Source organism: Baudoinia panamericana (assembly GCF_000338955.1).
Source record: "Baudoinia panamericana UAMH 10762 unplaced genomic scaffold BAUCOscaffold_11, whole genome shotgun sequence".
Classification (NCBI taxonomy): domain Eukaryota; kingdom Fungi; phylum Ascomycota; class Dothideomycetes; order Mycosphaerellales; family Teratosphaeriaceae; genus Baudoinia; species Baudoinia panamericana.
The window spans coordinates 661,310-684,653 of NW_006911267.1; the positions used below are offsets into that span (position 1 = coordinate 661,310).

Here is a 23,344-nt window from a genome sequence, read left to right on the forward strand (position 1 = left end):
CCGCAGCGCTATCTTCTCATTCCGCCTCATCCCATCATGTCTATCGTAATTGAGGCTTGGATTCATAAGAATTGACAAATGGGTGTGCGCGAGATTGTGTTGAATACACGGATGTCGCTCACTGTGACGACAAGTCGCCCAGGATAGCCAGATGTGCAACTCGGAATGGATGCCCTATGCTTTGCAACCCGGCTCGCACATAACGGTAAGCCTCTGTTCTTCGTCAGAAGGTCGGCAAGGCTTGGGCGGTTTGGTATCTCGTCTTCGACGACTGCACTGTTTTAGGCCACTTCGCAAATGATCGGCACCATCACCTCTGAGGTCTAGCAGGTTGCAGGTTAGAGGTCGTCTACTTCGAGCGATGCAGACAGTTCCAAACATTCGTTAACCTTGGCAGGGGTCACGAACTTGACCAGATACCTGGCATTTTCGCGCAATCTATTGAAACGGGAGGGCTCACGGAGCTCAGTACGATACGAACAGAACATCAACAAGTCGTTAGAGTCTGGCCGGACATGCGGATACAAGTCTTTTCACAGTCATGGCTCGAGTCTCATTCTCCGCATTCCAATCCTTACCACCTCAGCTTGGCGCGGCGCGCACCTGCATACACTGTCCACGGTTTTAGCACCTTGCGTGGCGAGCTTCCTGCCCCTTAACTTCAAGAGTTCCAACCTTGATCACTCGTGCACGATCACGATTAACGCCGCGAACATGCGCACCCACTTTCTCGCTATCGCCGCCTTTGCAGTGCTCACATTTGCGCAACACCCTGTTGGACAGATCTCCGACGGTAGGCGTAGCACACAATGCCAAGTCAATACGCACTGACCCGTATCCCAGGCCAAATTCAGGCCTCAATACCGCCAGCTCCTTCGACGGGCACCACAGCTGCAGTCGCCAGTACTTCACGGTTGTCAACAACAGCGATATCCGTGGCAGCGCCTGTCTTCAGTTCTGCTTTGACCAATGACTCTTCCACTTATACAACCTCTGCGTCACCAGTGACCTCAGTCCCTGCCCCAAGCGCCAGGTCTTCCTCTTCCGTGCAGTCTTCTCACAACTCTATATCAATCTCAGCAGCTACCTCGAACAGCGTAGGGGCAGTGGCAGTCGCAGTCAGCAGCGCCAGCCCTTCGCCGATCGCTCCAAGCTCCACGACCTTCGCCGTTATCGTCTCGCGGCCCGCGAACGGTACATACATCGTCAGCACAAGCCAGACGGTCCCTAACTCTTCCAAGAGCGTTGCGACAAGCAGCGTTGCTCCGTCCACCGCTGCCAGTTCGCCAGTCATTCCTGCGGTGAGCGCCTCCGTGGCACCAATAATTAGCTCACCCACGGTTACAACCTCTGCGCGACCGACAAACGCTGCCGGTACTTTTGGCGTGCAGACTGGTGTCACTCTTGCTGTCTTAGTCCTTGCGCTGCTGGCTTAAGCTGGCGATCTGCTATAACATCAAACGGTTTGGTACTACAACGTGTTCGCGCGTCGGTGGTCAAGAGCTATGCGCAGAATAAAAGACAGACTTGAGTATATGTGATCACATAACGGAGCGCTCATATATCACGACGTGCATATATCATGTCTTACAGGTGCGCCACGTGGCGCCCTCCCGTACCATGCCGAGCCTGTATGCCTCTCTTACCTTGTGAATGCACCAATACCTTCTGCTCCCGTGCTCGACGCGTGTTACGCCATCGGAATCCCACCACACATTTGGAATGCCGCTAGGGTTGGTAACACACTTTTGCTGCCCTGCAGAGCACAACGTTCGATTGCAACTGCCATTGGAAATGAGTGACTCCTCTAGAACTGTACGTGTGCCGATGGCTCTGCGACCCCGACCATAGCTGGGAGTACTTAAAGTAGGGATCCCGCGAATGCATTTACAGGCTCCGAACGAATAGATCGGCAGGCACCCATCTAAAGACCGCAATCATGCCAAGCACGGTGCATAGTAACAACTTCCAAGAGAAGTCGCAACACAACATGAAGTCGACAGCTCTAGGAGGGTGGGCCCACCACATCAATGTCTGATGAACATGCCATTGCACCGTTGGTGTTGTCACTTCAACACGTCGAGCCACGCAAACCAAGGCTTCACAGTGGCGGCAGCTTGTGTACAGCCGGGAAAGGTCAGTCTCTATCAATGGGAGAGTAGATAGGTGCTAAGAAGCTGGTTTTGAGAAACGTGGCGATGGCGCCTATGTGAAGCTTTGCTAGGCGGTAACGGTTAAATGCTTAACTAAAGTGGCTGAGAGATGGCTTTCCGGGCCGGCATTGCCATCCACAATACTAAATAGCTTATGAGGCGTCTTCGAGCCTTCCACTTTCGAACAGTTGAGGTTGTCCATGACTGATGAGATCTCACTCAATATCAGCCTTACCACGGCGAATTGCTGTTATCTCGCTATTTGCCTAGCAATCGCGAAGCTCGGCTGCAAAGCCTCGTCATCAAGCGAAAGATGGTTGGGTGAGAGCATCGTCGCGCCTCCACTCTTGCCGGATATCGGGTTCGTTTCGCAAGGATATGAGCGGAACGCAGGCCGTAAGCCGAGTTAGACGAAGCACGTGTGATCAAAGACTACCCTTCCCTACGTGCTATCGGGACCCATTTCGCCATCAAGCAGCTCATCAAACCCGCAAAAAAGTGTTGCTTCTGGGCAGTACACGGAGAACCAGCGAAGTCCAGTATGTGATACTAGCGACATCTGCGATACCTCATGCTCCACACATTCAATGTTGAAGCTCTGCCGTTGTGGCTTGCAGAAGCTTGGCTTCAGCGTCATACCAAGAGACAGCGGCATTCGAGTGAGTTATATGCGGTGCCTAAATTAAATCCTACAACAATGTGAATCGATGAAGGCGCCGGGTGGCCTCAATCGCAGGAGCTACTCAGTATCAGATGCAAACGCATCCTTAAGAAATCAAGCACGTTCTCGCACCCGCAACTGTTTCGTTTGATTGAAGCGTAGCTCAAGTGACGCAGCTCTCCATTGCACAAGCCGTGCAACCTCCACTCTGTTCCTCTTTGCCACTGGCTTACTCCGGCGAATTCCTTCTGGGAGTGGTCAGCGCATATGTATACCTTAGGTCAGAGACCCATCACGATGGTCCGCGAGTAAGCTGTAGTGGACAAGCTTCGCCTATCAAAGCCAAGCCATTCAGCCACGAGGACTGCCGGAACGGCAAGCTCGGGATGACTCTCGCGTGCATTTGGGCGATCGATTCGTTGCATTGCTCTGTCGCGGCCACTCAAACTTGAATCCCACGCAACGTGCTCTTCACGTACGGCACAATTGCTCTGATCGGCTGCCATAAATTTTCTTAGCGGCACCATCGATGTGCTTAGGTCCATTGTAGCAGCATGGCGAACGCCATCAGGTCCAAGTATGTCTTTAAGGCTTGTGCTCTCGTCTTTGACTTTCTGTCGAACGTTAATCGTCACCTTTGAGACGAACACCTCACATTTACTCTCGCAGTATGGCTGACCAGTCGATGCGAGACTACGGTCTTGCGGCGCCTCATGGCCCCAACATGAACGGCCAGCATGTCGCGACTGACAATATTGCCAACCACATGGGCGGCGACATGAGCGCCAACGAGAGCTCGGTCTTCCGCACTCTCCTCCTCCCAGACGACAATTACGATGAGAACGGCGTCTACTGGGCTGATATGCCCATCATGAAGCGTATTGGTTTCGTCAACAAGATCAACAATGCAGAGGCTGCGAAGGAGCTTCGCACAATTGGCCGCATGATTGCGTCTGATCCTCTCAGCCCGGTGAGCTTTTACATTCGCAACATGGTCATTCCAGGTGCTGGTTTGCTTCTCGAAGGGTGAGCTTGTCCACTCAATCATGAGGTTGTTTGTGCCTGACAGCGCTCAGTTACGTGCTCTTCTCTATCGGCAACGTCAAGCCACTCCTTCAGGCATCTTTCCCTGGCTGCTGGACTCACTACACAGTTTGCAACAAGACTTGGACTCAGGCCATCGATTACCTTGAAATCTGCGGTATCATTGTCGGTCAGATTCTGGTTGGTATCATCGGTGACTGGCTTGGTCGCCGCTGGGGTCTGATCCAGGATGCCGCTATCATGTTCATCGGTCTTGTTATGCTTACAGCTGCGTGGGGAACTACGCTCAATGGCTGGGTCATCTGCTATGTCTGGTCGCTATTCTTCTACGGTATCGGTGTCGGTGGTGAATACCCGATGACGGCCACTGCTGGTATGGAGAACGCTGTTGGCTCAGGCAAGATCTCCACCCGCGATGACCGTCTGCACCGTGGCCGCAAGGTCACCTCCGCCTTCTTGATGCAGGGCTGGGGCCAGTTCCTCAACCAAGCCATCCTGATTCTCCTGCTTCTCATCTTCCACCGTGGCAATGGCCGACCGCCATACGGCCGCGTCGTTACTCAGTGGACATACCGTGTGTCCTTCGCCATTCCGGCAGTTGGCACCTTGTGGCTCGTTTACTATCGTATCTATAAGATGCGGTCGGCATCCAAGCAACTCCAGCTTGCGAAGAAGAAGCAGCATGTCACAGGCTACGACGTACAGTCTCTGAAGATGACGTTCAGCTACTTCGGTGGCCGCCTTATTGCTACTGCCGGTGGCTGGTACGCAAACGACGTCTTCTTTTACGGCAACAAGCTGTTCCAGGGTGAATTCATCGCCGCTCTCAACCCAGGCACAAAGTCCGTCATGGTCAACTGGCTCTGGAACCTGGTAAACGTTGGCGTTGAACTCGTCGGCTACTACCTGGCATCATTCCTTATTGACAACAAGCTGTACGGCCGCAAGTGGATGCAGATCATTGGCTTTATCGGCTGCTTCATCTGCTTCGTCATCCCTCGTTTTGGTGGTTTCGAATACTTCTCAGAAGGTGCCGGCATTCACCGTTTCATGGCTATGTACTTCCTGTCCTCGTTCTTCAACCAGTTTGGCCCGAATTCTGTCTCCTTCCTTGTCGCCGCGGAGGTTTTCCCCACGCCAGTCCGTGCAACGGCTCACGGCTTCTCTGCTGCGTGCGGTAAACTCGGTGCTCTGACGGCGGCCGTTCTGTACAACTACATCGGCACTGAGGAGCGTTTCCTGGTCGTACCTTGGTTCGGTCTTGGCGGCGCTATCCTCACTTACCTTTTCCTACCGGATACCACCGGCCTTGATCTCAAGGAACAGGAACGTCGCTGGGCATTTATCAAAGCGGGCCGCGAGCACGACTACCACGGCATTGCCATTCACCCAAAGCATCTGTCCCTCTGGGAGCGCCTCCGTGGTGTCGGCAAGCACTACAACGCCGAAGAGGACTACAAGCAGCGCGTTGAGGAGATGCGTGCCGATTGGGAGTCCGCTATGGCCCGGCGCGCAATGGAGAAGGATGCCAACGAGCCGGAGGAGGACGACGACTGGAGCTCGGAGGTTAGCACTTTCTTCGAACGTACCCGTGGTCAGAAGGCTGGCCTCAATGGCTTCAACGGCGAGAAGCTACGCGAGGATATGTAAAAGCTGTTCGTTACATTGAGGTATCGTGCGGAATAACCGAAACGTGTTCGCCGTGATATTGCGCACTGAGCTTGTATAACAGAAGCTTTACGAGGGTACGGCAGCGTCTTTTGCTTGCTGTATCTAACAGGATGTTGAATAGATTGTGTAATGATGGATAGCGAAAGGATCACATCTTACTTTCCACTTCTTACAGTTCATGCTAGACTGTTGATTGTACTGCCGCGTTAAGGCCCACATCGTGTTTTAATGACATAGGTTACTTGACGCTACAATGCTTTGCAAAAACACCGCCTATCTGTGGGGTCTTTCACAACCCGCAAAGTTACGACGAGTATTACATCGCGCAGTAATATTATCCGATTTATGTAATAGACTTTAACCTAATCAGATTGTTGTAACGTTCAGAATGTTCTTCGAGTAAATAGTAGCTACATTCGACGTATGCTACCTTTGATAGTCGCCGAGCAAAAGTTAAGTAACCCGAATCCTAACCCTATCATCACGTGATCAATATATACCTAGCCTTTACGCACTATATGCAGGTTAAAACAATCCAGCTGTAGTATAGGTTGGGCAAACGAGTATTAAATTTAGTCTATTACTATAAACCGATGTTTAAGCTAATATCTTGCGAATCGTCGGACTACCCAGCCTTTTCGCGGATTGTGAGAGGCCCCACAGATGGGCGGTTTTTCTGCAAAGCATTGTAAAGGCGGAGCGTTTTAGCCTCGCAACAGCGTTGAACCAAACAAGACCTGTGTGAGTTGAAATGGACAGCGCAATAGCTCCTCATCGAACTGTCTTACGAGTATCTTGCAGCCTCCGCACACATCAACTAACCAGTAGCCTGATATGGTGAGGGTGCGAACTCCTACGGCGATATGATCAGCGTCAATAAACGCCGAGCCATGAAGTCCTAGACAGAGCGCTCTAGCCTGCTGGGATAGCACGAAACGCCGTGTAGTACCTTTACGAGGCGGTCGCTCGCTGCCATACGCCTTCGCCATGCAGCATGGAGCTCATACACAACATGTCGTGTTCGAAAGACTTCCAAGGTCCGTAGGCGCAGGCGCCGAAGACAAGAACTCCACCAGTCTCGGCATGATCACGCCCGTCATTCAGGGTCACAGTTTCCCTCGGTGCAAGTCATTGCGGACAGACCTAGAGGTTGCGTAGCGGAACTTCGAATCTCCCAGGTGTGGAAACGCCCCCGATTAGATCGAGGAGGAGGAGCGCCAGATCAAGGCTCCAGGGGTGGACTCTCGGTCTGCCTACAATAAACAACGTTACCGAGCCACGGGTCGTCCGGAAGCAATATATGCAGGCACTAACAACGAAGAGAGTACACGCAATGACGGCCAGCATTGTGCACGAATGAACGTAAGTCTCGAATCGGAAAGCTTCGAGAGAAAAAGCGCTGACGGTAGAAAGAGCGGTGCGATCCAGGCCGATGTCTCGAGGGCCACTAACGCATGTAGTGGCAAAATGCAGCGAGCGGAGGACGCAGGCCCCGCGACGAGAACGAGACAGAAGCGCAGAAGTTTCGCTACGTTTCTCGAGACGAATCAGCCATGGGAGCACGCGCAGAATCTCTGGGCCCGTGCGCTCCACCAATAACTAAGCGAAGAGGGTCTGGAGGCTGCAAGAGCGGCATATCGGAACGATAATGAGGAGGATGAGGATAGTGAAGGCCGAGTCCGGCGAACGACATCAGTGATGTAGCAAACCACCTCCTCTGCCCTTCTCCCATCCATGGATACTTTCCTCAATGTTCTTCCAATACCGTAAGCGTATTGCTTCTTGCGCTGCGTTGTCCAGATCTCCACTGCCAAACAGGTTGTCAAGTCTCTCGACGCTTTCGGCAATCCTGACATCGTTCTCTTGCCGCAAGCTTACAAGCTCCTCTTCGCTCTCCACCTCATCGACTGCTTCTCGCGCCTCCATGACCTCCATCAGCAACGCATTCTCCGACAACTTTGCCGACTCGTCCTCTACGTCTATACCTTGAAGGGCCAGTAGGTACTGTGCGCGCTTCAATGGGTCCTGCAATGTTTTGTATGCCTCGTTGATCCGGCTGCTTAGTGCTTCAGCTTGCCGCTTTTGTTCTGCTGGTGCCAGGTCCGGGTGCGCCTTGCTTTGTAATTGTAAAAATTCCTTCCGAAGCTGCTTCAGATCAGGCGTAAATGGTGTCCTGGGTGGCGGGCCGGACGGAAACGTCTGCGGGAAGAAGTCGTAGTGGGTTTGTGGTGTTACAGTCTCCCGCTGGGGATGCTGTGGATTCGTGTCTTCCCCTCTATGTATACTTGACGCAAATGAGCGTCTCAGCTTTATTGGATCGGGTGCCCTTCGGCGTCCAGCTGCTGCTTGTCGACAGGCGGCGCATACAAAAGGAATACTTTGGGGGACGTTGAGCGTAAGAAGCCTTGTAGGGTGCAGCACGCTTGGGACGCTCTGTACGATTCCTCGCTTCATTGCAGATAGAGCAACTCAAGTTGCATGTATCTGTATGCAAGACACGATGCGATTTGGGTTACGAGTGGTCTCTGAGTGAACTTCACGTTGCACGCTTGGCGGTGACGTCAAAACGTAGCCCCCACGTGAGCTGCACCCATGTATGGATTTTACTGCTAAAAGCTTACGCATCTATGTCTTGAATCTATACCTCAGCCAAAGGCTTCCACGATTAGTGAAGACGTCGCATCACTGCGACAGACCGATCTGCAACTCCTCGGTTGTCAGGAGCTTCTCCGGCCCAAATGACATGGGCAGTAACTGCTCGAGAGTCAAGACCACCAATTTGCCGTCTTTGTCGTACATCAGCACAGGCATGCTGAGCTGTAGCTGCCTGATCAGCACTGTATGTGATTGCTGGGGAAGGGGAGTATACTTCGCAGAACTCCCGCATGAATTGCCTACACATTCCGCAAGGGCTCGCTGGGGGCGAGATGTCGGTCGCAACGGCCACTGCACGGATGTCGCCCTTCTTTGCTCCCTGCATGGCGTCAGAAGAAGCTTCTTGTGGCCTATCGATGTGGGATACTGACACTGACGACAGCCGTTGCGATGGTCACTCGTTCCGCGCAGGTGCCGACCGGGTAGGCAGCATTCTCCACGTTAGCGCCTTGCACAATACTGCCATTGTTGAGCAGTACTGAGCAGCCGACTCGAAAGTGGGAGTACGGGCCTTTGAATGGTGTTAGTGAGAGTGTTCCACATCGGGCTACCAATGGGGACGTGCAGTACGCTTTTCTCTTTGCTTCAATGCAGGCTTCGGACAGGCTCTGCACCTCACTCGAGGTCAAGGAGTGTATCAATGCCGTATCATGTCGAGCATGCCCTTTGCCGGACGCTGACATGTTGAAAAGGGAAGTGTATGCTATGGAGTTCAACGTTAGATGCTAGCGCATTGTCTGCCGTGCGTACAGTGCAGCATGTCTGTGTATAACCCCACACACTCCCCATATGGCATCCACGTCAAGCACCTCCCAGCAACACTCATCGAACTCAAGCGCAGTCAACGGAACTCACAGAATGGGCAGTCATGTGACGGTTGAACTTGCAGCGGATGCAGCTGGGGTGCGTCGTCATGTTGTATGCTGACAGCGCTGTCCACAATGGGAGATCAGAGCTCCTATCGGCCCCTACCTGCCCGCGCCGGCACTGGGCTCGCTAATAACAAGCCGACTCGCTCCAACACCGATCCGTCTGAGGCAGCACAGCGTCCAAAGAGAGGTCATACGCATAGTCGCTTGCACGCGAATACAGTAACCACGCGAACATCGCATAACAACCACCTTCACCAAAACCGCAACCGAGCCAGGGATACCGTGCAGTCTGCCATTGAGCTCAAGCCGCCAGTCAGCTTCGACCACTTCCTACGTCGAGAAAGGAAGAGCCCAGCCTCGAGTCGACGAGGTAGCGCAACTCAGCTGCAGCGCGATGAGGACGAACGAAAGGCTCAGGAGCAGGCTCAGGCGGAGAGGGAGGTAAGGCGCAAGGTGACGGCTACGGAAGTCGCCCAGGCAAAGGCAGACAATGTCAGGCGGGAGGATGAGCTGCGCCAGACTCTGAAGCATGTGGAGGAGTTGGGTATGCGAAGCACACGGCAACTCGATGACACATACTATGCAATCTTGGAGAAGGCGTCTTTACTGCGGTCGACGGTTGCTGGACTCCAACAGCTCGCCGAGGAGAGCAAGCGCATGCAGAAACATTTCGAGGAGGAAACTCGGGACTTGATTGCTACGACGCATGGTAGCATCGAGGCATTCGGTGACTTCCAGGATCAGCAGCGTAGCATTGACTTATTTGTGAAGAAGCTGAATGAGTGTAAGCGAGAGACTGTTCAACTGGACGAGCGTCTCGAGCAGGCGAGACAGAGGACCGAGGCCTTCGACCAGCGGAGAAAGGAGAAGCTGGCGACGCGTAGGAAGCAGTGGACTGCTACATGGGGCGCGTTCGTCGGCGTGCTGGTGCTCGTCATTGCGATTGTGTTGCTCCGGAATCACCGACAAGTCGCAGAGAGCTGGGACGGAGCGGGACAAGCACTGTCAAAAGTAGAAGGCATGGCGGAAGACATGCTGTCCTATTTGCCGTCCAGATTGCGACCGGCGCCCAGTCTAGGCGAAGACCCTTACTTGCGAAAGCTCTTCGACGACCTTTAGTACGCGGACTGCAGCAGTACATCAACCCGAAGTCTCGTACGAAGATAATCCTTAGCAGGCCAGAGCGAAATACACAGGCAAGCCGTCCACGTGACCACTTCGACAGAATCCGCAACCTCTGCGCCGTCGACGTAGCAGGCAAATATGCACCATCCACCCACTTTGGCGGCCATGTCTCCGAGATGATTCTCGTTGCTGCTCATTGATTCCTCGGCCACAAACTACAGATGTGAAGTGCTACCGGTGGTGTGGGAACGTCTAGCAATGCTGCATATTCCTGAGCGTGTGGCTGCCTGTTCGATCAGACTCGCCTGAATGTCTGGAATATGCGACCGTCGAACATACCCACAGTATGCAAGAGCAAAGGTACTCAGCAGGGTAACCGTGAAAATTCTGCCGTTTCAGGGCGTTGCCAGAGATGCGTCGTTCCAGACTGCCCGGGATCTGGGATCTGGGATCTGCTAGCTTCAGAAGCATGGGGCTAGGACAACGAGACAAGTGTCGATTCTCATGGTTCTAGGCCGTTGGCATGCGGCTGATTTTGAACAAGCCGCACCAGGTTACGAAGCAATATGATCGTTGTAACCTTGCCGATCGACGGAACATATATCGACGCGCGCTCTTTGACATCAGGATTGAAGTTCTGCTTAGGTTAGAAGCAGGCTGAACCTCAGCGACTTGGGAAGACTTACCTTCTCGGTCGAGAAATTGATACACACCGATCCTTCTTTGATTAGGTGAGTGGGCACTTTGTACGTTTCACCCGGAACGCCGCTGACGACGACATCGCTTACAGGCAGGCACTGCTCCAGACCCCACCCATCCATCTCACGCACCTCGTGTTTCTGCCGCTTGAGCCCGCTGCCTCTGCTAAACAGCTGCACGCCAGTAACGTCGACGCTATACACCTCTGCGCCGTCATTGGCCAGCAACGCGGCCAGTGGTCTCCCGACGACTTCACTACGATTGATGACTGTGATACGGCGGCCGAAAAGGCGCTTGCCGTAGTCCAGAAAGGTGTTGTATATCTGCAGGTATTCGAGAATCTTCACGATTGCGAGGGGTGTACATGGCAGAATCGATTTCTGAGTGTTGAAGGGAGGATCCAGAAAGCGGATGTTCTGATACATGTTGCTGATGAGTTGTGGCGACAAGCCTTCGACGTCCTTGAACATGCTCACGGTCCATTGGAGCGTTAGGTCTCGTTTGGAGTCGAAAACCGGATAGTAGACAATCATGCCGTCGATACTTTCGTCGGTGTTGGCGTGCCTCAGCACGTCCTCGAGATCTTCGCGATCGACCTCATGCAGATGGAATTCAAAGCCGTTTTCCTTACACGTGCGCGCCGTCCAGTCCGCATATGATCGAGCCGCCGGGTCTGAGTTGGCTAGGTAGGCGTGCAGTTTGGGACTCCTGCCCAGCTGCTGGAGGTTTGCTTTCACTTCTGCGAGCAAGCCTTGAGCGATGGCGCCTCCGAGGACGACTTTACAAGAACCAAGCTTCGGCGCTGGAGCTTGAGAGCCAGTCAAAACTTCGTTAGATGCCATGCCTATCGTTCAGAAGTTGTAATGAGGAAGTACTCTTGTCTTGCACAGAAAACATTGAGTCTTCAAAAAGTTGGCGCTATCGTGGGTTGTGCAGCGGGCAATCCCGGAGCTTGTAGACGCCACATCAATTACCAAGAAGGTTTATGTAGATGAGGCACGAAATATATATGCGCCACCGTGATCGTTATCGATATTGGGAAACACAGTAAGCAGTTAGCCCAGAACAACCTACGCCGATAAGTTGCATCCAACAAAGTTGTGAAAGAGGACGGCCAAGACCACGACTAGAACGCCACATTTACACAAAACTCACCTTGTTTGGTCCAGGAGTTGCTCGTCTTCGCTATCTGATTTGACGCACTCTCCAATCAGTTCGAAAGGCTTGAAGGCTTGCGAGGGCCATGTCCGATGTGCAACTCTATCTTCTCGAAGTCGACAAGCATAAGGCTGAAGCTTCAAAGATCGCATCTCAGAGCGCGAGTCGGTTGGAGACGAAGCAGCTCAAGCTTATCGATTTAGTGACAAGTCTCGAACCTTACATCAACAACCGAGACGATGCGAGCCTCCGCGCAAAATCTGTGGCCTATCTGGCCGAAGTGTTGTCACATATTGCACACAAAGTGCTTTCGCTTCAGGAGAGAAGACTGCTTGTTGACTTCATCCTTGGCCGTTTAGAGGGCGATCACGAGGGTCTGGGTGCTTCAGCACGGGCTCTCATCTCTCTGGAGGCTCTAGGCAACTGGGATACCGACACGGCGCAGAAAGTAATGCGGACTTTCATTGACTACACGAGCCCGTTGAGGCAGTTCAAGTTACAAACGGAACGGTATGCCGTCGCTCAGCTCATCGATCTGCTTCTGGCAAAGTATCGAACGGTAATCCGTCAACTACACGATGATGACCATGAGTTCTTGCCAGCGTTCATCTCATACTTCGAAGGCGAGAAGGACCCGCGCAACCTTATGATCATCTTCTCCATGCTGCAAGTGCCAATGGCTGAATGGGATGTCCGTGCGCATGCACAGGACTTGTTCGAATCAGTTTTTAACTACTTCCCTATTACCTTCAAACCTCCGCCCGATGATCCGTACGGCATTAGCGCACAAGATCTCAAGGATAGACTGCGAGATTGTATAGCAGCAAACTCCGACTTTGCGCCGTATGCCTTCCCGCAACTACTTGACAAGCTTGACTCGACATCAATCAACACCAAGAGAGACGTTCTGCAAGCGATTCAGGAATGTGTTGTCGGCTATGAAGTACAAACGATCAACCTTTATTCAGTAACGTTGTGGGATGCTCTCAAATTCGAGATCTTGAATGTCCAGGAGGAAGACCTGGCACAGGAAGCATTACGCGCGTTGTCGCTTATTGCAGCCAAGTTTGCCCAGACGTCGGAAGGACCACTTAACGCCTTTCTTAGGCCCATCATTAAGGAATGTAATGAGCACCTGGAAGATGCTCCGACGAAGCAGTCGGAAGCAGCCAGCAGAATCTTGCACGCAATCTCCATTACTGCTCCGATCATTGCCGACACTGTCATACAAGGAGCCTTCCCATTATTGTTCAAAATGTATCATGGCACCGAATCGATTACAAAGCGAAGAGGCTTACTGGAGGCGGCCAACCAGGTGATCGGAGCATATAGCAAGCTCGATAAAGTCGAATTTGGTATGAATGTCGAAGCCTTGGCAGCATTCTCGGAGACCGCCGTGGCCGCCATGGTACGGGCACTGGTGGCCGCTCCAAAGCACGAAGTCTCCTTCCGACTCAGTGCGTTGACTGGTCTGGCGCAACTCATCTCCGTACAGAAAGCGCTACCTTCGAGTCAGATCGAGCTGGCAGTCACGACCGTCACGGATATAATCATACATGAGCACATCGAGGGCCATGGCAACATTCGTCCGCAAGCTATCAAGACCTTGGTGGATATGGCGCACGCTGTTCCTCAAGTTTTACAAGAGAGAGCGATACCCGCATTTATGGTTGAGTTACCGGACGTACCGGATGATCTGAGTCGCTCCGAGCATGTTCTCGAGGCATTCGCTCAACTTGCCACTGAGAAACAGCTCTTCCATACGACCATCTTGCGCCTTAAAGGTAAGCTAGAAGCGGCTCGTCGGCAGGATGCTCCGGCCACATATCAGCGCAGCTTGTTGCTGGCCTTGCTGTACGGCTTCACGTTCGGCGAGCCGATACCGGCGCGAGCGGACTGCTACCGACCGTACGCTATACCGTTGGTGGATGAGTTTGTCCGATGCCACCTGGCTAGGCGAGATCCGGCAATGTGCGAGATCGTTGGACGAATATGCAATTCGATACTGCGCCCACAAGGTGTACACTTCCAGAGCGGCGTCTACCACAAAGACCTGTCATGGATGTCGCAGGAGACTGCAACCCAAACATCCGTTGAGAACCTTCGTTCGATCACACCTTATCTGCTGTTCTACTACGCGGCGCTCAGAGTGGAGGTGGTTGAGGCTGAAGATATCGTCGCACTGCTGCAGAAGACATCGGCGGCAGCGCTTGATGCTGGAGTCGGTACGAATGGTCACGGCATGACGCTGCGCCTGCTGTCCTTACTGGTCAATAAGTTCGTCAATCCGAAGACGATGCAGGTCACGCTCGAGGCCGCTAAGCTTGACGTTGATGCTCTGCTAACGAAAGATTGCTCGGTTAACGCTATTGGAGTTGGCTGCGCGATCGTGAAGGGACTGCTACTACAAGGCAAGAGTGCCGCGCTGACCACGAAATACCTACAAGCCTTACTCGATCAGCTCACCGCTGGAAACCGAGAAGTCGCCATGCGCTTTACCACCCTGCTCGCACCGGATGACGTGCTAACCAAGGAGAACCATTGCCTGATCTCTAACCTGTACAAGCAGAAAGTCTTCACTCAAGCGGTGCCCTTCATTACGAACTCGGTGCGCAACCCCGACGCCCAGAAGAAGTCCAACTATCTAGTCGCTCTGTCCGGGATCCTGCGGTGGCTGCCGTACTCCATCATGGAACCGTCTCTGCCCATCCTCCTTCCACCGTTACTACAGACACTCGACCTCGACACGAGTGCCGATCAAGAAGTCAAGGCTTCTGGGCTCACGATCTTTGAGTCCATGCTTATGCATGACCCAAGTGTTGTGGCAGAGCACACCGCTTCGCTTGTCACACGCCTGCTTAACTGTACAACTGCGGAAGCGGGCAATCATGCGAACGTGCGTGCGAAAGCATTGCAGTGTCTCGCCCTCATTCCGCGGCAGCTGAAGAGGGAGGCTGTGGTGCCGTATAGGCGACAAGTGGTGAAGCGGCTGCTTGCTTGTCTAGACGATGCGAAGAGAATTGTAAGGGCAGAGGCGGTGAAGTGTCGGACTGCGTGGCTTGCGCTTGACGAGGGCACTGATGACGCAGATTAAAATCACATAGTACGCAAGTCTCTTGTGCGAATCAGTGCTCAACCTTTTGTACAATGCTTTTAGTTTCGTGAGATGCCTTTTCGGCTCTAACTAGCTTCTGCCGTACACCAGCTGTCGCACGCACGTCAGATGGCATCGCATATGGCACGGCGGTGCCATATGCCTACTCGTCGAGCGTGACATAGTTGGCTGGGAAAAGCCCGGTCTTGCCCCCGTAGTGCCCGAACCACCAATCGTCGTCCGGAAACTCCTGTCCGTCGTTAGTATGCACTGTTCACAGGACAGGGTAGAATAGGGGTCCGCTTACAATGTTCGTAATCTTTGCTCCGTCGGGGAAGCTGAGCTCATTTTCTTCGGCTGCTTCATAGTCATACTGTGCGGTAGCAGTCTTGGCTCCAGCGTCCCCGGTTGAAGGTGCCGCAGGAGCAGCTGGCGCAGGTTCGGATTCGGCTGGAGCAGGCGGTGGAGCATGTCCTCCTGAGCCGCCACCGCCTTGAACAAGCTGAACATAGTTGCTAGGGAAGAGCCCGCGCTCGCCACGGCTATTGGTACCCATCCACCAATCCTCGTCTACCATGTCGATGTTAGTGATACGCTCATCCTCTCTCATCTCGAGCTCGTTCTCCTCCGCTTTCTCATAGTCATACTGTGCGATAGCTTCCTTGCCGCCCTCCATCGTGGCACGCACGTCTTCGGCCTGTTGACCGAACGTACTGCTCGCCGCTGCCTGTCCGGCGGCACGTGCAGGATCGTCTTCTTCGACCTGCGGCTCCGGTTCAGGCTCTTTGCGGGCCGCGACTGCCTCGGCAAGGGAGTCGGTAGGCATTGCACGAGGTGGCAGCGGTTCAGACTTTTCGAGCTCCGGCTGTGCGGAACGTGCCACAGGCATAGCGATACGGACCGGAGATGATTGCGGCATGGGTTCTTCGTCCTCATCATCTTCCTCGTCTGCAGGCATGGGCCGCGGTGGCGGAGGTGGTAGATCCTGATGCTCTTCGGCTGGACGGCCGGCTTGTTCGGGACGTTGTGGCAAGCCTGGGATAGGCACGCCACGAGCGCCGGCGTTTGGTTTGCTTGTTGTGTCAAGAGGCGGAGGCTCCGGTGCGCCGCCAGTGTGCTCACGTGCGGCACCCATGGGTGCAGTATCCTTGAAGCGGTCTCTTATCGAACTAATACCACCACTCGTCGGCTCCTCGGACTCCTCTTCCCGGACCGGCTCCTCGCCCGTAGGTTGCGCACTGACGCCGCTTCCACCGGTTCGACTCGGAGCTTGCACGTCCCACTTCTTACCTCCATAGCTGCTCTGATAGCCACCGCTCGTCTGGCTGGCAATAGGGGATGCCGCAGGCTGATTGTCCGCAGCCCCACTAAGGCCTCGCGCCCGCCGTCTCTCCTCCCACTCCTGAGCTGGCGTCTTCTTGGCCGACTCCGCAAAGGACCGTCCCGCTGCACCGACTTGTGGCTGCACCGGCTTCGCGTCAAAGCCACTCGGTGCTGGTGCCTTCGTGCCCGCAAAGTTCCCCGCTGAGGAGCCAAAGCGGTTGGCTACTTGCGGTTTGGGTAGCGTGGAGAGGCGCTCGCCCGACTGCTGGAAAGCGGCAGACCGATCAGCAAGCGACTTGGGCCTATCATCTTCAGTCGCAGCTGGCTGCGAAGGGGGGGGAGCTTGGGTCGGAGGAGGTGCGCCTTGCGCTTTTCGTCTTATCTCCGCAATGTCCACCTTGCCTATCGGCTCGTATGCGCCTTTCACAGTCGTCGGCCGCTCATCTTTCGCAGTGCCACGTTCTTGAGCTTGCCGTCTGATTGCTGCAATGTCCACCTTGCCAATGGGTTGATAGTCGCTCCGCACCACATCCGAGTTGCCGTTCTCTGCCCGCTGCGGCGCCTGATACCGTGATGGCTCTTGCTGTGATTGTAGTGATGCCATGTCAACCTTGGTGGGCTTGTATGCAGACTCAACCTTCTCGAGCTGTGACCGCGTGACAGGCGGTGCATCCTGACCCCAGCCGTCATTGTCGATGGGTCCGGTTGATGTAGGTGCCTGCCGAGTCCTCTGTCCTAGTGGCTGAAAGCTACCCGTCGCGCCAAAGCTCTTGGTGGGCATCACCGGCTTTGATGCGACTGGTGGAGGCAAGCCACCGCCAGTAGCACTTGCAGGCGCTCCTCCTCCACTGTACTTTGAGCCAGACGAGTCGGCCACTTTCTGCACGATGAGATCAGGACTTAGATCGCGCTCGGAGCGTGCTGTAATCTGCACGTGGTAGCCATGTAGCATCTTGGTCACGGCATTCTGATGGCTCGTGAAGTAGCCCTTGGTCCTCTCTGGCACACCCTCTCCGCACCATCCGATGAGCACGTTCTTCGGCAGCGTTGTATTCGGATCCCGAACCTTGAGAAACGCAAACTGTACCCGACCATCGGAGAACTCGTCAATCAAGTCCTGAAGCTCACCCTCGCCAGTGCTCTGCACCTTCAGTACGCTCGTCTGACCTGCTGCCGCACCGTAGCCTTGGAAGCCCAACGGCGCCTGCACCTGAAAGACGGCCCATATGCCCTGGCCGGCGGATGGTAGTTCCGAGTGAACGACTTTGTTGTAACTGCTGTTTATGGACACGCCATTCTGTGAAGTGTCCAGCGTCGCCATGATTGGGGGCTTCCAGCGCTACAGATTCATACGACTTCAACCGTGCTGCTTTTCATTCGACGAGTCACGAGACTCGCCACCTCCGTGCACTGTCTCTTGCAAAGCAATGCGGTAGCAAAGCTGGGCAAGCTGTTTCCTGCAGCTCCGTTCTCGCCTGAGTGAACCGGCTGACGTCGAGTGGAAGCGAGTGGCCCTATTGCGGCCTAGCTTCAGCGGTCCCGCCCGCGAGACACACTCCGCTCCTGGCTCCTTTGCTGTAAGCTCGCCTCGTAATTTCCTCGCTGCTGACTCGCTCTTTGGCCTTTCGCTTCCCATTACCATCATCTAACGCGGTCTTTCCATCAACCGCCTCATCGCGAGCAACGGTATTGTGCACGGCTGCTTAAGTACTTCCTCACTGCTTTTACTCTTCCTCCAGCATCTGTCTCCCGCTCTTTCACGCGCGTTGCTAATCCCGCAGGTGCTTGCGCGGCGTCGCGAGACGCGCCATGTGCCACTGAGTCCCGGCCAGCATGGATTCGAAGGAGGTACACGTGACTGGACTCGGCCATAGCATGGAGGACATCCACAGTACTCCTACCAGCGACGACCCGGATTTCTACGACGATGAGGATGCGCCGGCCCATCACGAGAGCGCGGTAGTGCCGCTTAGCGAGGAGGAGTCCGTGATGGCCCGTCCCCAGGAACCGTCTACCGGGTCGCTGCTTGCTACTGCCATTGTGTCTGATGTGCCGCAACCTGAAATGGTTGCACATGTAGCGGGCGTCAATGGCACCGCTGACATGGATGGTGCAGATTCCTCCTCGGAGATGGATGTGTCAGCTCCGAGCACAGCTCCCAGCAGAGCTCCCTCGCTGAGCGCAGACGTCCAAGAGCCATCGACCAACCGTACCAAGCGTAAACTGAGTGCCGTCGGTGGCGATCAAAACATGCCGGGGGCAGGATTCGAAACTAGCGCCAAAAAGGTCAAGGTGTTTGAGTCTTTGGATATCCCGGCTGTGCCATCTCCGCCTGCCCGGCGGTGGCCTCCAGAGATGTGGCAACAGGTCTTCCTTCGGTTATCTCCTGCGGAGCTGGGGCGTTGCTTAAGGGTCTCCAAGGAGTTCAACCGGATACTAACCCAGATAAAGCCGCAACCTGCAGCCAGGAAGGGTATGAAGAAGCTCCTTGCCAATGACAGTGAAACCATCTGGACCGAAGCTCGGAAGAATGCCTATCCTAACATGCCTAGGCCGCTGTTCGGTCAGCCAGAGCTCTGGATGTTTCAACTGCTTGGCAATCGCGTCTGCATGTTTTGCAGGAAGGAACCCGTCCCAGCACCTTCTTCCACACCCTTCAACACTGGACCTGGCATGGATGGAGTGCGTATCATCTGGCCTTTCGGTATCCGCACCTGCGGTCAATGCTGGGAACTGGACACGCTCAAGGTGTGGCTTCGTAGATCGTGTCCGTGCGCAGACCATGGGTTGACACAGTCTAGGATGTTCAAATCCTCGTTTCGCCTGCCGCAAAGCTCCGCTTTGGCCTTGCCTATGCATTCCAAACGCCTGATCTCCATTTCGTGCCGGACCTTCAGCGTCAGCAGCCCGGTGCCATCCCGTCTCACCTTCGTGTCCAAAAAGTATACTACAAACCAGACATTGAAGCCATACAGGCAGAGTATGACGAAGTCAAAGGGTACGGCGAAGGCACGGCAGACGAGTGGCAGAAAGGCCTGGTAACACGCGGTAAGGAGAAGATGGCTGATGCCGCCCGCTGGGAGCGGTGGGAACAGCAACTCCGTTTTGGCACCGACAACGCCCACATCCTGAGGGAGTATGATCTGTCTTCGTTCCCGCGTTATGCTCAGGCGGTGAAGGGTAAGTCTGCCGCAGTAAGCACCACGCAGCCTGCATCTATGACGAACGGTAAGCCCGCGCAATCTCCTTCCTCCGTTCATCTACTTTCTATGCTGGTCTGCAGCTCAAACTCCGTCCTTTATGTATGAGAAATGTGGCGAAGTGCTTTGTACCTTCGATCCATGTCATGTCTCCGAGCGAACCTAATACCTTCAAGTAGGAACCTATGCACTGCCGCAACCCATGCACCAAGTGCTCCCGAACGGCTATGGCCCTCCGTTCCAGACCCATCATCTGCCCTTCATGCACGCCCCGAGACCGCCTAGGAACCCGATGGAAGTCGAGGAAGCCCGCGCTGCCCGGAAAGCCGACATTGAGCGCAGGTGCCTTCAGCTTGCGCCACCCTTGACACCTAGCGTCCTGCAGCATATTGACTCGTTCCAAGCTGCGATGCAAATTACCACGCCGATGAACGACGCCCAATGGGACATGCTCAGACCTAGACTACAGGCACAGCGGGAACCTGCCGAGCTCATCGAGCACCTAAGGGCCGAACAATTAGCCGCTCTGCAGGCTGCAATTCCGTCCGCGAACGCAGATGACAATTACCTCCGGCCGGCGAAGGAAGTATATGATCGCGATTACGAGTTGTGGCAGGACCCGCTGCGCAAGCGGCTTGCCCAATACGCGGATGAGCTCATTAACGGTCAGTGGCACGGTGGTAAAGGTCTCGACCATGACAGCGCTCCAAGCCTTGCCACTCAGGTCATGCTCCATGTCCGCAAACGGTATGTGGAAGAGAAACAAGCGGGCACTCTACCGCCAGTCCCGGAGAAGGAGACCAAGAGCGCTGGCTCTAAGCAGGGGACACCGGCACCGGACCCTTTCCTATCACTCGATAACATGAAGTGGGTTCACGACAACAAGATTAGGCCGTTGACGGATCCGCACCGGCGCGAACTGTTCCTATGCGCGGGATGTACAATGGAGAGGAGGCCAAAATGGTTCGCTTTTGAGGGCCTGATCCAGCATTGTGGCGCGAAGCACACCACTGCCTTCAGCAAGGGCAATATCGTCGTCCATTGGCAGACTTCGGAATGGCCTGAGGAGTCGCCGTTTGTCACCAACCCCGCGCCATACGTCAAGCTGGACCGGAAGATGTCCGACGTCACTGTCAGACGTTTACCTCGAGCGCCACAACAGGATTCTCAAGCCAACGGAGTATCTGTCAATCATGATTCGGGCATCATGCTGTCTGACAACCCTCTTTTCACGCAGTCAGGGCAGATGTACTCGCCCTCATCGAACGGTTACCACGGCGCACCGATGCGCTCGCCGCATCCGCAACAGAACCAAGGGCAGTACGGTTCGCAGAGGAGCAACCCTAACCACTCTCCAGCAGTGCCCCAGCCTACCGCGAGCATGGGCTATGATGCTCAGCTCAACCAGTTCGCCGCGGATGCTCGGAACGCCTGGGATACGCTGGACGGTGTTAAGGATCTTCATGATTGCATTCGGGTTCACAGCATGATCCACCACGCCGTTGTCCGCTTCACGGAGCGTTTTCAGCAGAGACCGAAGGTCGACATGCTGACAGACTCCCTGGCTACGCACACTGCCATGCGTCCGATTAAGAATGCACACGGCTTGGCTTGTAAGATATGCGTCGGTGCGCAAACCGATGGATCAGCCAACAGCCAGTCATATTTCGCTCGGATCAAAAATGTCAAGCTGTATAATCTCTCGGCGTTGGTCACTCATTTCAAAATTATCCACCAACCACGACAGCAGGCCACACATGTCGATTGGACGAGGGATATGGTGGAGCTGCCAGATATGCAGCTCGTGGGTGACTTGGTACGCACGCCAGGCATGGACGATGACAAGCTTGCTATCATCGCGGCAGCGTTCCCTACGGCTTATGCGGACCCGCTCCCGAAGATCGGCCAGGTGAAGGAGGCTCTGCCAGACGTGGGACCTGACAGCGGGCTTGCTAGCAGACTTCTGCAGCGCTTGGAGAAGAAAGGCAAGCAAGGGGCCAAGAAGAAGGCTCAGCATGGTAATGGCACTCCTGGGCGTGAAGGTTCGCAAGACCTGCCGGAACCAGGAGAGGATGAGTATGACCCGCGGAAGCCGATGGTGGCGCAAACCAAGGAGCAGGCTGCCGATCCGGCGCGCTTCGATACGGATATCGCACGAAAGCCGTCTGCGCCGGCAGCGAGTGTCACGAATGGGACGCCGTTCTCGCTTGCACCGGAGACGCTGGCAGCGTTGACTGGCTTGAGCGCAATCTTGCCGCAGACTGCGCAGCCAGCGCCAGCAATGCCGGAGATATCGGAGAGGAGTCCATCTGTGGGAAGAGTAGAACCGACGCAAACACCCGACATCTCTGCTATACTGGCTTCATTGACGGGCGTTCTGACTCCAGCGCGGCCTGCGACGACGTCAACTGCGCCCACGAGGCAAGTGGCAAGCGCGCCAAGAGCACACCACGGTCATCCACAAGCCCAGGCTGAGCAACGAACGCATGTCTATCGACCGGAGAGTAGACGCGCGAGCGGAAGATACGTCCCAGAGACTGCTCCACGTGCGTCCGTCTCTCCACCGCGCTCAGCACATCACGACTTACAGGCTACACTTGCTCGTAACACTAGCCAATATCAGCAGAACCAAAAGCTGCAGGCTTACACCGCAGCTCCGAGTCAGTCGTATCATCAACCTCAGCGATCACCACCTCGCTATCGGGTCATGTATGAAGATGAGCATGCCTATGGGCAGCCACGCCAGCAGCCAAAAGCCCCTGCCTATTGCGAAGCGCCCGTACAGTATGTCCAGCTGCCCGAGCATCAGCCTCCGTCGCAGTATGTACAGTACGGTTACGAGCGCCCGGCACCATCGAAGCCGGTCTATGTGGATCAATACGGGAGGCCGCTCGAGCTGATACCCATCGATGCCGCTCCGGCGCCGGTACAGTACGCGCCTCATCCGTATGACCAGCAGCAACAGCAGGCACAGCAGCAGTACGGTCATCGGCCGGAGCCTGCTAAACTCCCATATGGCCAGCCGCAGAGCGCGGGCATGCAGTATCAGCCTGCTTATCCTGCTGATGGGAGGGCTATGTACTATGGGCAGGCTTCTCCGACGGCTGCTACCCCGGGTGGCCATGCTTTGCGGTATGTATACGATGATGGAGCTCGGTCGTCTGTGCCCAGATCGTAGGGTATGGTTGCGTGGCGTCAACTTGTACGAGTAGTTTCAGGGAGTTCCTGGGCCTTTGATAACATAATAACAAGAAAGGGGGGCTCGAGAAAGCGTCGGCTTTCACCATGCCACTTTTTGAAGGCCGTTATAGCAGCTTCAGAATGTATTGCACAACGCTACAGCTCTGCTTCGACCATATGTCACAATGCGCCTTGTAGTATAGGCCAGCTCAGAACTCTACCACCGACATACACCTGATCTCGTTCCGATCGAGTTTCTCCCTACGGTATGCAATACATTAATGCGGATGTCGGTGATTGGCCGCCAAATACCAGCAGGCTGTGTATACGTACAGTGAGCTCAACCGTCACCAACGGTGTGGTCATTGGCACCCTCCACAAGATCTCGCACACCGCGTTTTGCGCGAGGCTCATAAGCGGACAGTAACCTGGATTGGCTTCATTCCGTAGAGATCACGAAGACACTCGCCACAGTGTGTTATCGTCCGAGCTGGCAAGAGCAGCAGACT

At 54.8% G+C, this 23,344-nt stretch overlaps 11 protein-coding genes across 11 annotated transcripts; 5 read left to right on the plus strand and 6 right to left on the minus strand.

Annotated features, from left to right (window-relative positions):
• Nucleotides 1-268: 268 nt before the first annotated feature.
• BAUCODRAFT_240519 (uncharacterized protein) lies at nt 269-1,545 on the plus strand. Its single transcript, XM_007681405.1, has 2 exons — nt 269-793; nt 844-1,545. The coding sequence occupies exons 1-2, from the start codon at nt 715-717 to the stop codon at nt 1,434-1,436; spliced, it is 672 nt and encodes a 223-aa protein (XP_007679595.1). The 5' UTR covers nt 269-714; the 3' UTR covers nt 1,437-1,545.
• An 802-nt stretch (nt 1,546-2,347) lies between these two features.
• BAUCODRAFT_37119 (uncharacterized protein) lies at nt 2,348-2,947 on the minus strand. The gene has a single exon (XM_007681054.1). It carries the CDS (start codon nt 2,806-2,808, stop codon nt 2,596-2,598), a length of 213 nt encoding a protein of 70 aa, XP_007679244.1. The 5' UTR covers nt 2,809-2,947; the 3' UTR covers nt 2,348-2,595.
• A 318-nt stretch (nt 2,948-3,265) lies between these two features.
• BAUCODRAFT_95153 (uncharacterized protein) lies at nt 3,266-5,679 on the plus strand. The gene is made up of 2 exons (XM_007681406.1): nt 3,266-3,840; nt 3,891-5,679. The coding sequence occupies exons 1-2, from the start codon at nt 3,485-3,487 to the stop codon at nt 5,506-5,508; spliced, it is 1,974 nt and encodes a 657-aa protein (XP_007679596.1). The 5' UTR covers nt 3,266-3,484; the 3' UTR covers nt 5,509-5,679.
• Nucleotides 5,680-6,209: 530 nt separating this feature from the next.
• BAUCODRAFT_37121 (uncharacterized protein) lies at nt 6,210-7,002 on the minus strand. The gene is made up of 2 exons (XM_007681055.1): nt 6,943-7,002; nt 6,210-6,891 (listed from the first exon to the last, which is right to left on the minus strand). Exon 2 carries the CDS (start codon nt 6,516-6,518, stop codon nt 6,234-6,236), a length of 285 nt encoding a protein of 94 aa, XP_007679245.1. The 5' UTR covers nt 6,519-6,891; nt 6,943-7,002; the 3' UTR covers nt 6,210-6,233.
• A 219-nt stretch (nt 7,003-7,221) lies between these two features.
• Nucleotides 7,222-7,983, minus strand: BAUCODRAFT_125304 (uncharacterized protein; the record flags this gene model as incomplete). The annotated part of the gene is made up of 1 exon (XM_007681407.1): nt 7,222-7,983. One exon carries the CDS (start codon nt 7,981-7,983, stop codon nt 7,222-7,224), a length of 762 nt encoding a protein of 253 aa, XP_007679597.1.
• A 228-nt stretch (nt 7,984-8,211) lies between these two features.
• Nucleotides 8,212-8,867, minus strand: BAUCODRAFT_125305 (uncharacterized protein; the record flags this gene model as incomplete). The annotated part of the gene is made up of 4 exons (XM_007681408.1): nt 8,212-8,346; nt 8,399-8,503; nt 8,556-8,695; nt 8,750-8,867. The coding sequence occupies 4 exons, from the start codon at nt 8,865-8,867 to the stop codon at nt 8,212-8,214; spliced, it is 498 nt and encodes a 165-aa protein (XP_007679598.1).
• A 258-nt stretch (nt 8,868-9,125) lies between these two features.
• Nucleotides 9,126-10,175, plus strand: BAUCODRAFT_76289 (uncharacterized protein; the record flags this gene model as incomplete). The annotated part of the gene is made up of 1 exon (XM_007681204.1): nt 9,126-10,175. One exon carries the CDS (start codon nt 9,126-9,128, stop codon nt 10,173-10,175), a length of 1,050 nt encoding a protein of 349 aa, XP_007679394.1.
• A 226-nt stretch (nt 10,176-10,401) lies between these two features.
• On the minus strand, nt 10,402-11,867 carry BAUCODRAFT_240855 (uncharacterized protein). The gene is made up of 3 exons (XM_007681409.1): nt 10,868-11,867; nt 10,521-10,818; nt 10,402-10,464 (listed from the first exon to the last, which is right to left on the minus strand). Exons 1-2 carry the CDS (start codon nt 11,720-11,722, stop codon nt 10,684-10,686), a joined length of 990 nt encoding a protein of 329 aa, XP_007679599.1. The 5' UTR covers nt 11,723-11,867; the 3' UTR covers nt 10,402-10,464; nt 10,521-10,683.
• Nucleotides 11,868-11,892: 25 nt separating this feature from the next.
• Nucleotides 11,893-15,352, plus strand: BAUCODRAFT_37132 (uncharacterized protein). Its single transcript, XM_007681056.1, has one exon. It carries the CDS (start codon nt 12,124-12,126, stop codon nt 15,130-15,132), a length of 3,009 nt encoding a protein of 1,002 aa, XP_007679246.1. The 5' UTR covers nt 11,893-12,123; the 3' UTR covers nt 15,133-15,352.
• On the minus strand, nt 15,214-18,046 carry BAUCODRAFT_240757 (uncharacterized protein). Its single transcript, XM_007681410.1, has 2 exons — nt 15,440-18,046; nt 15,214-15,382 (listed from the first exon to the last, which is right to left on the minus strand). The coding sequence occupies exons 1-2, from the start codon at nt 17,774-17,776 to the stop codon at nt 15,296-15,298; spliced, it is 2,424 nt and encodes an 807-aa protein (XP_007679600.1). The 5' UTR covers nt 17,777-18,046; the 3' UTR covers nt 15,214-15,295.
• Nucleotides 18,047-18,066: 20 nt separating this feature from the next.
• Nucleotides 18,067-23,210, plus strand: BAUCODRAFT_37134 (uncharacterized protein). Its single transcript, XM_007681057.1, has 3 exons — nt 18,067-19,203; nt 19,257-19,683; nt 19,835-23,210. The coding sequence occupies exons 1-3, from the start codon at nt 18,289-18,291 to the stop codon at nt 22,831-22,833; spliced, it is 4,341 nt and encodes a 1,446-aa protein (XP_007679247.1). The 5' UTR covers nt 18,067-18,288; the 3' UTR covers nt 22,834-23,210.
• Nucleotides 23,211-23,344: the final 134 nt, after the last annotated feature.

What these genes read in the sequence shown, in the direction of transcription:
- BAUCODRAFT_240519 (XM_007681405.1), top strand. Translation starts at nt 715, where the DNA reads ATGCGCACCCACTTTCTCGCTATCGCCGCCTTTGCAGTGCTCACATTT. An exon ending in TGTTGGACAGATCTCCGACG is followed by an intron (nt 794 to 843) that starts GTAGGCGTAGCA and finishes CCCGTATCCCAG; the next exon opens with GCCAAATTCAGGCCTCAATA.
- BAUCODRAFT_37119 (XM_007681054.1), bottom strand. Translation starts at nt 2,808, where the DNA reads ATGCCGCTGTCTCTTGGTATGACGCTGAAGCCAAGCTTCTGCAAGCCA.
- BAUCODRAFT_95153 (XM_007681406.1), top strand. Translation starts at nt 3,485, where the DNA reads ATGGCTGACCAGTCGATGCGAGACTACGGTCTTGCGGCGCCTCATGGC. An exon ending in GCTGGTTTGCTTCTCGAAGG is followed by an intron (nt 3,841 to 3,890) that starts GTGAGCTTGTCC and finishes GACAGCGCTCAG; the next exon opens with TTACGTGCTCTTCTCTATCG.
- BAUCODRAFT_37121 (XM_007681055.1), bottom strand. Translation starts at nt 6,518, where the DNA reads ATGGCGAAGGCGTATGGCAGCGAGCGACCGCCTCGTAAAGGTACTACA.
- BAUCODRAFT_240855 (XM_007681409.1), bottom strand. Translation starts at nt 11,722, where the DNA reads ATGGCATCTAACGAAGTTTTGACTGGCTCTCAAGCTCCAGCGCCGAAG. An exon ending in TCAATTTCTCGACCGAGAAG is followed by an intron (nt 10,819 to 10,867) that starts GTAAGTCTTCCC and finishes TAACCTAAGCAG; the next exon opens with AACTTCAATCCTGATGTCAA.
- BAUCODRAFT_37132 (XM_007681056.1), top strand. Translation starts at nt 12,124, where the DNA reads ATGTCCGATGTGCAACTCTATCTTCTCGAAGTCGACAAGCATAAGGCT.
- BAUCODRAFT_240757 (XM_007681410.1), bottom strand. Translation starts at nt 17,776, where the DNA reads ATGGCGACGCTGGACACTTCACAGAATGGCGTGTCCATAAACAGCAGT. An exon ending in GAGCAAAGATTACGAACATT is followed by an intron (nt 15,383 to 15,439) that starts GTAAGCGGACCC and finishes AACGACGGACAG; the next exon opens with GAGTTTCCGGACGACGATTG.
- BAUCODRAFT_37134 (XM_007681057.1), top strand. Translation starts at nt 18,289, where the DNA reads ATGGATTCGAAGGAGGTACACGTGACTGGACTCGGCCATAGCATGGAG. An exon ending in GGGAACTGGACACGCTCAAG is followed by an intron (nt 19,204 to 19,256) that starts GTGTGGCTTCGT and finishes GACACAGTCTAG; the next exon opens with GATGTTCAAATCCTCGTTTC. An exon ending in GCCTGCATCTATGACGAACG is followed by an intron (nt 19,684 to 19,834) that starts GTAAGCCCGCGC and finishes ACCTTCAAGTAG; the next exon opens with GAACCTATGCACTGCCGCAA.